Below are 9,403 nucleotides of genomic sequence, written 5' to 3' on the forward strand. Positions count from 1 at the left end.
ACACTTGTAAAATACATGAGTTTTCACAAATAGAAATTCAATTTGAGAAATTCTTTTTCTAACATGTTTGTTTTCATGTTTACAAACATTTCGCAAAGTTTTATCAAATTTGGAATTGATTTGTTATGTTTAATGGAATTTACAAAATCATGTTTTAGTTCGTGCACATATTCATGCATGTTTTACAAAACAGATGAGTTTTCATAAATGGGAAGTGGTATTCAAGAAATTCTTTCTTTGACATGTTTATCTACATGTTTAGAAACTTTCCTCAAAATTTTACTATTTTTGGAGTTGATTTACTATGCCCAATTGATTTAACAAAATCGTGTATGTCAGCAGCTTTTCAGAAACTGTAAATATGTGTTCAAACATTTATTTCTCTCAACTAGGAAAGATTTTTCAGAAATTCTTTCTCTAACATGTTATTCTACATGTCTAGAACCTTTCCACAAAATTATATATTTTTGGGAGCTGTTTTACTATTTTTAATTGATTTTACAAAACTGATATGCAGTGCTACAGTACCCGCGGTCGACCGCCACGGTTGACCGCCAAACTCTCTGGAAGTTACTCAGCTTTGCATATGGCTCGCGGTCGACCACCATTACTATAGCAGCCGACCGTTACACAGTAACGACTAGTTGCTGATTTTCGTTTTTTAATGGTTTTTAGGGTTTTTGGGGTTGGTTTCTTCAAGCCTATATATACCCCTTTGCCATAACTATTTTCTATCATCTAAGAGAGTTTTTAACCAAGTTTAAAAGAGTTTTAACAAGGGTTTTAGTTTGGTTTAAGTGTGTTTAAGAAGCTTTTCAGCATTTGGAAGTTTGAGTTTGAGAAATCAATTTCACAAGAGCTTGAGGAGATCATCTATTAGTGTTTGGGCATCCAACTATTCTCCTTCTACCTCTTGATCTATTGAGAAGTTTTCTAACTCTTTTCACTAGCAATTTTATTATTGATTTTCATATTCTTACTATTGCTAGTTTGCTATTTGAGTTAGATTTGATTTTATCTCATTGTTACACACACCCACTTGAGCTTATTGTATTTGCATTCATAATATTTTTGGGTTGGTGAGAGTTGTGACAATTGAGTGTGAGTTGTAACCGAGCACTTGAGGGAGACACGGCTAGGTCCAACACTTGTGAGGGTGTAGAGTGTGATTGCAAGAGTGTTGATTGTAAAGTTTTCGGTTAGCTAGAAAACCGAGTGTGAGGTGTAAACGTTATTCGGGTGAACGTAGAAAACTCGGTTGTGATAGTGGATTTCTCCCCGGGAGTGGGGAGCAGAGACGTAGGACGGAAGGTCCGAACTCCGTGATCATATTGCTTGTTTGAGTTTGGCTTAGCACTTATATTTGTTCATCTTTATAGCCTTTCTCTCATTGTTTATTTCATCCACTATTTCATTTGTTTATGTTACCCTTGTGTTTGCATATCCTTACATATATCATATTGTATATCTCTTTGGTAGGATATATCATCTTGTGCTAGCTTATATATCCTTGCGTATATTTCATCATATAGGATATATCTCTTTGTTTACATTGCTTATCCTAGCTTATATAGTTGTTATATTTCATACTGACTAGGATAACTTGTTAATTATTTTTATTGGTATTTAATCGGATTAGATTAGCATAAGACCCTAATCACCCCTCACAGTAGTATTCCAACGCATCCTAAACTTCAAATATTTTAAGACCACCTTAATTTAGGGTCAAGCTTGCAATGACACTAAAAATATTTACTAAGATCAATTTTGATCCAACTCCATAATCTTAGCATGACAACTTCGCCACTTGGGTCACATCATCCAATAATATAATGACAACCCATCTTCTCTCATCTATTTTCTTAGTTTTAAGAATGAACCAAACACAAGAAAAAAAACCTGAACAAGGAAAGTAAGTCTTTTCCTTAAATTTTTAGCCAACCAAACACAAGCACAGAACCTCAAAATAAATTTTCTTTAAAAATCACTCATATTATCCAATAATATGGTGGCAACTCATTTTCTCCCCCCACTTTCTTTTATAGTTTTGACGCACCAAACAACTGAAAGTGGAGGAAAACATCAAAATTTTAATATGGCAGTTTTCTTTCACTCACTTTCTGCACTTTTTTCGCGAACCAAAGAGGCCCTAATCCACTTGTGACTTCTCGCCTGATTTTGGACGATGATCATATCAGGACCAATCCAATTGTGATGTTATTCTGAAATGAACTAAATTATGTCAGTCCCGAAAAAGTATTGCGAGAAAGAAAATAAGAAAAAGCAACGAAGATATCTAAATTGAATCAATTAACTCAAACTGACGCCGACGGTGAAAATAAACTTGGTTGCAGTATAGCTGGCGGAAGAAGACAATGACGTCCATAACAAGTCCCGATACCGATGCTGATGATCAAGTCAAATTAGGATTCTGTAGAAGAATAAACTCGATTCCCCTGATTCCGACATATTTAGGATAAGCTCAATCTTAGTCGGACCCACTTGCGTCCGACGCCTTAATTAATTAATTCTAAGGTGAAGGTTTGGCCGAATTTAACTTGGTCCTCAATTTCGGACATTTAGCAAGTTTATAGCTAAAGGAATGATAACTTGGACCCTGTCCATAACAGGCAACCAAGTCTGGCGACATGATTAGTAAGATCTACGAAAAGCAATGTTATGAATAGTTTGACCAGCCGAGTTTCATGGTCAACGTTTAGTGGCAGGTAGATTAGAGCCTGGGGCTCTTACTTGACAAAAGTCAACGCGGGAAACTATAGTTAGACCCTTAACTGGGAGGGGAAAACGCATGGGTTGACATTTTTAGCGTCTGGGCTTGTAAGTTGAGTCGAGAAAAGGGGCCAGATTTTAAGCTAGTTGTCGTGGGGGTTAGTGTTTTGATTGAGTACTAATTATTCTAATGAAGGTTTTTTCAACTATATTTTCATGTCGGCATTGAGAAACCCAATCCGGATCTGTTATCTAAGACCAAATTAATACTGTCCTTATGATATATATTTATACTTGATAATAATTTCTCCAGCTGACTGGATCCAACTTAATTCTATAACGGGAATGATTTTCTCCCTTGAAGTCTACAGATGCTTCATAATAAATTGGCTAGCTATCTTCTACGGCTGTTACTAGGATATTCATCATTTGAATCCTACAAGTATTGCGAGGGTCCGCTATGTTTTCACCTTCTCTTTCTGCATGCATAATCTATGAGCTGCTCATTGGTCGTAATCTCATCTCCATCTCTATCACTGACCTTCCCTGCCTTCTTATAAAAACAAGAAAATCTTTTATATTTTTTGATAAATTGATTCCCCAATATTCAGAGCCCTTCAAGATGTAGAAATGGCAACACGGCGACGAAGTTTAGGATTTTTGAAGCAAACACGATTTTTGGTGCTGTCCGGTCGACCGCGAAGGTTTGGATCTTCATGTACGGTCGACCGCTGGAAGACTTCGGCGGTGCGCGCGCAGGAACCCTTGTAATGGGTTCTTTGTTTTCCGTCATTACTGGCCGGACCGATCCGCCGACGTTTCGAATGGGTCGAGCATTCTGGCCGGCCGACCGCGACGGTTTCGATGGTCGACCGCCAATCGAGTTTGGGCCTGAGCTTCGTTTCCTGTTCTGATTTGATTTGTGTTTTAATATACATTGAAACACACGTTTTTTAGGGTTAATGTAAGGTTGAAAATGTTGAGTCCTTTTGTTTTGATGATGATTAACAAACAATTTACAACTAATATTGTTTGTCTAGTGTTTGTGTTTTCTTATCTATTGTAGACAAACAATAAGTTAGAGGATGGATGGAATCGAGCTTTCACGACCATATCAAATGGAGGTTGGCGGAATAGTGGAGTGAAGCCGTGCAATTCAAGTTAAAGATTCAAGTTTAAGCTTCATCCGTAAGTTTACCAAGTCGTGCTCATTGAAGACCTTCATCAAGCTTGGGTAATTAGTATAGGAGTTTATATTATGTGTGTTGGTACTTTAAACTTAATCATATACACACATACATGTTTTTTTTTATATATATAGTTATATATATATATACATATATGTTTTGGTTTAGCTATATAGATATGAAACAATATATATCTTCATATACACTTTTATATGTTTCATATTCCATTGTATTTGAAAAAATATTGTGTTTCTAGTTTATAGACTTAACAATCATAATATACATCTTTAATTAAGTCTATAAAATCATTTTGTAAAGTTTCAAAACATGGTTTAGTCAAAATGACAAAAACAAGTGTCTCATGTTTTTATGTTTTGGACATATTTGCAAAATGATGATATTTTACATTTAGGAGATGCTTTTTAAAAACCAAATTTTATAACATGTGTATTATCATGTTTACAATTATTTTCCAAAGTTTTATATTTTTCTAATTTTATTTGCTATTTTTAAAAGAGGTTTGAAAATCAAATTTTCTGTTTTAATCAGGTTGATACAGTGTTATCAGTCGACTGATGAATGTGTTCAGTCGACTGAAGAAATTGCCTGGAAAAACAAAAAGTTTCTATTTTATTTTAGTCGACTGATCAGTCGACTGATGAGGTCATCAGTCGACTGATAAGGTCCGTCAGTCGACTGATGAGCTAGAAAACGCTTCTAACGGTCAACTCATCAGTCGACTGATGAAAACCGCCAGTCGACTGATGCTGTAACGACCCGTTTTTTCTAGCTTGTTCTAGTTTTGGTTTTTTGGTCTTTTTGCCTTGTTTTATCTTGGCTTTGGGGTTCCTATAAATACCCCCCACATATCCTCAGTTCTATTCACAAAAAGAGAAAAGATTTACAAGGGTTTTAAAAGTTTGTTTAGTTTGTTTAAAGGTGTTTAAGCCTTGTTTAAGAGTTTTGTTTGTGAAGATAATTTCACAAGAGCAAGTGGAGATCATCTATTGGTGTTTAAGCATTCACTATTCTCCCTCTCTCTTGTTATCTATGGAGAAGTTTTTCTAAACTCTTATCTAGCTATTTATTTGTTTGTTTTTCATTTCCTTAAAGATATATTTATTTGAGTTTAGTTTGTTTTATTAAATCTCATTGTTACACACACCCACTTGAGCTTCTAGTATTTTTATACATAATATAATTGGGGTTGTGAGAGATTGTAACTTTGAGTTGTGCTTAATTGAGTTCTCACCTTGTTTAGAGAGTAATCATTTGTGTTGTGAGCTATTATTGTGAGAATTCACTTTATATTACATTAGTACACCAAGAAGAGTGTGTGGTGAGAGGTGGGGTCGTCCCAAGAGGAGTAGGGTAGGTGGTAATATCTAGAGAGAGGTTGTAATTCCTAACACTTGAGGGAGACATAGGCTAGAGACCAACACTTGAGGTGGTAGTTAGTGTAGTTACATTGTGAGTGATTGTGAACGTTGATCGGTGAGCGTTGAAAACTGACATTGTAAGGTGTAAACATTTTTCGAGTAAGCGTAGAAAACCCGGTGTGATAGTGGAGATCTCCTCGAGGTGAGATGTGGAGACGTAGGTCGTGGGGACCGAACTCCGTGAACATATCGTTTGTTTGTGATTGCATTGGCACACTTATTCTTATGTTCATCTCCTGTATCGCCTTTGTATATTGCTTGTTGTTTATATTGCCCACTATCTAGTTTAGATTATTTACTCTTGTAAAATTTTTATATCCTTGCATATATATCTTGTTGCATATCATATTTGTTAGGACATATTTGTTAATAACTTTTAATTGGTATTAAATCGGATTAGATTAGCATAAACCCTATTCACCCCCCTCTAGGGTTCCTTCCTAGTGACATTAGGGTGCTTTCAGAAAAGGGGTTTGTTTTGTGCACAGAAAAGAGAGTTTTCTGAGCAATTTTGTTAGAGTTTTGTTTGAGAGATTTAAAAGGTTTGTTTGAGAGATTTTGATTGAATTTATAATCTCTATTTGTACTCTCATTCTCTATTAGTGAAAACTCATCCCCTTCTTGCCACGTGGATGTAGGTAACTTGTCGAACCACGTCAAATTTGTTTGTTAGTGTTCGTGCTATTATTTTGATTGTGTTTGGTCTTTTCTCTCAGCATTTGTGTTTTCCCTCGGAACATCAGGCTACGCTTGGGTTAGGTGAAGGAGTAGATCACTTTAGAAGCTCGTCTAGGGTTTCAATTAGAGACAAATATAGGATTTTTATTATTGTGGATCTTGTCTTCCATTGTGTGAGGGTGAGATCTTTTGGAGGCTCTTATTAAAGTTTTAGTTGGAGGTAAAAATCTATCTTTCTCGTAATTTGGATCTATCTTTCAGTTTATTTCGCATTGGTTTGTTGGTGTTTGAGGAAGATGGCTGGGAAAGAAGGTGTTGAGAGTAGTACTTCTAGTGTGAAGACTGTTCAAAGTTTGAATATCTACTCTATGAAGATAGATGTAAAAAAGTTTAATGGCACGAACAACTTTGGATAATGGAGATGTGAAGTTTTGGATGCACTGAACACACAAAATTTAGAAGATACTTTGGAGTTAGACGGTAAGCCGGACGATATTAAAGAAAATGTTTGGAAGAAGATGAATCAGATGACGTGTGGCATCATTTGGTCTTGTTTAATACAAGATCTAAAGTATGATGTGATCAATGAGACTTTAGCAAAGAAGATTTGGGAGATTCTTGAGAGCAAATATTTAAAAAAGAGTATTGAGAACCGCTTACATTTGAAAAGGAGGCTTTACCATTTCCAGTTGAAGAAGGGAATCTCAATTTGTGATCACATGAACAACTACACGAAGCTTCTTACGGATATGGCAAATGTGGATGTTATGATCGATGATGAGGACAAGGCGTTGTCGTTGTTGAGCTCCTTGTTGGACGAGGAATATGAGACCTTTGTTTTTAACCTAATTAATGGAAAGACATCACTTTCGTATAGTGAGGTCACAGTTGCACTTGTGAACTAACAGCTTAGAAAGAAAGACAATAAGTCTTCTAATGATGTAGTAGCGGATGCATTGACCGCAAGAGGGAAAGGCCCAAACCAAAATAGGAGGTCGCAGTCTAGAGGAGCACGTCCTTTAGTTGGTAGGAATCAATGTGTTTTTTACAAAGAAGATGGACATTGGAAGTCTGGATGCCCAAAGTTGAAAGATCGAGCCAAGGAAAATAAGGAAAAAAACTATACAAGGTTCAGAGGTGAATATTACCAAAGCTAGTGGTGACAATTCAGATTCGGATTCTTTGGGCTACTCATGTCCTACACTACCGCTAGTTTGTGTTTCCGACTCTACGGGATGGATGTTGGATTCAGATGCTTTGTACCACATTTGACTTAGGAGGGATTGGTTCTCCAGCTTTGAAGAGTTAGAAAGAGGGGATGTGTGCTCATGGGTAATGATCATGAATGCCATATTTGTGGTATTAGAACAGTTCGGATCAGAATGTGTGACGGGGTGACTAGGGAGTTGAAGGAAGTGAGGTTCATTCCGCAGTTGTCGAGGAACATCATTTCACTTGGAGTTTTGGAGGCAGCAAACTATAGGGTGATCTTAGAGGATGCATCTCTAAAGGTCACAATGGGGTCCATGAATATGATGAAGGGTGTCAGGAAGAACAATTTGTATTATTTGATTGGAAGCATGGTGACAGGTGGAGAGCTGACGACTTTTATTGATTTGGCTAGACTGTGGTGTTTGAGGCTAGGATATTCAAGTCTTGATTCCGTACATGGATTGGTGAGAGGTGCTTTGACCTACAGTTTAAAGACTTATGAATATATTGGTGTGAGCGAGAAGACTGAGGTAGAGTTTGGCACTTCTATTCACCGAACGATTAGCCTTCTAGATGATGTTCACATAGGTGTTTGGGGGCCTTCCAAGGAGGCATCATTGTGAGGTAATAGGTATTTGGTTTCCTGTATTGGAGACTATTCTAGATATTTGTGGGTTGCAACCAAGTCCCGTTGGAGTGAAGTCCTAGTAGTCAATAACAATGGAAGAAGTGTATCAGTAAAAAGGGAAAAAAATACTTTGTTCTGAGTTTGGTGGAAAGTTCAAGAGGGATCCGTTTTTGCATTTGTGCCTAGCTAAATGTAGTTTGAGACACTTCATTAGAAAGGAAACATTGGGGCAATGAGATAAGGTGGTAAATTTGTTGAGTCGTTCCTTGTTGGAGGATGATTGGTGTTTGATGTCAAGCAGTGGATTGCAGATGAGTCTTGGTGATAAGGCTTTTACATATTTGAGCCATCTTATTTACAGGTTGTCATCTGCCACGATTGATATATTTGGATCTGGTGGAGCTGCTTCAAATTTTGGGTTGCTTCGGATATTTGGATGCCTAGCATATTGTCACATCGAGCATGTAAAGTTTGATCCGAGTGTACATTTAGGATTCAGAGGCATGTTTGATTACAAGGTATGGGACTCTGATATTGTTCTGAGCAGTAGTGTCACATTTGACTCTCAGCAGATGGAGAGTGTTGGACAGATCATAAGCGTATCGCAGTAGGTGGAAAGTGATGCTACTCCATATTGGGTGGAGATTACTCCACGTTGGGTGGAGATTACTCCATGTTCTCCAGATCATTCTATATTATTTAGGATTCCAGCTGAGGTGATATAGATTAGGGATCATATTGATATGGATGCAGATGATGAGATTGAGATTTAGGATTCGAGTGCAGCTGGTGGACACAATTCGGATTTGGCTATGGCCGATGGTTCATCTCAGTTTTAGGTGTTTGGAAATTGTGTTTCTTCTACATATAGGGTTGAGTAGTTGAGCTCCAAGGCAGATTTGGTGTGGAGAGATGCAAGTTTGGAAGATAGTTCATCTTTTCACTTTGAGACCATTGGGAGAGTTATCAGCTGCAGATTGGTTGGTGATGATCTTGAAGGTTTAAAAATCCTTCTAGTTGATTGAGGACATTTGCGGTCATTTGGGTGAATTACGTGAGACATGATACCTTGGGTAAGAGGATACGTAAGCAGTCATTTTTATGCAGCCGGTTTGATGAGTTGATACCGACATTTGGAGTTTGTTTACATTCTCATTTGGTTCCCGACTTGTTGTGGATTGCGTCCGTTATTGTGAATTTGTTTCACTTTGTATTGGATGCAACAAGTGGGACGTTTGGTTGGTATTGGTGTCGGCTCAGTTTTGGACTTCGTCGAGGTGGAAAATTGTAGAAATGACAACATGGCGACGAAGTTTAGGATTTGTGAAGCAGATAGGATTTTTGGTGCTGTCTGGTCGACAGAGAGGCTAGGCCGGTCGACCCAAAATGTGTACGCTACTAGGTTCTAGATTTCTGTACGGTCAACTGCGAAGACTTTGGTGGTTAACCGCAGACCCTGTAATAAGTTTTTTGGTTTCCGTCATTCTTATCGGTCGACCGCGACGGTTTTGGCGGTCGACCGCCCTCGG

The 9,403-nt window shown here is 37.5% G+C and overlaps 1 protein-coding gene across 1 annotated transcript in view; it reads left to right on the forward strand.

Moving 5' to 3' along the window:
- LOC109841862 overlaps positions 7,552-9,403 on the forward strand; it is a 14,832-nt gene continuing 12,980 nt past the window's right edge. Inside the window, exons 1-3 of the mRNA XM_020410794.1 lie at positions 7,552-7,865; positions 8,236-8,473; positions 8,756-8,873. Coding sequence (XP_020266383.1) covers positions 7,552-7,865; positions 8,236-8,473; positions 8,756-8,873 — 670 coding nt within the window. The remainder of the gene's footprint in view (positions 7,866-8,235; positions 8,474-8,755; positions 8,874-9,403) is intronic.

This window comes from Asparagus officinalis, chromosome 5 (assembly GCF_001876935.1).
Source record: "Asparagus officinalis chromosome 5, Aspof.V1, whole genome shotgun sequence".
NCBI lineage: Eukaryota > Viridiplantae > Streptophyta > Magnoliopsida > Asparagales > Asparagaceae > Asparagus > Asparagus officinalis.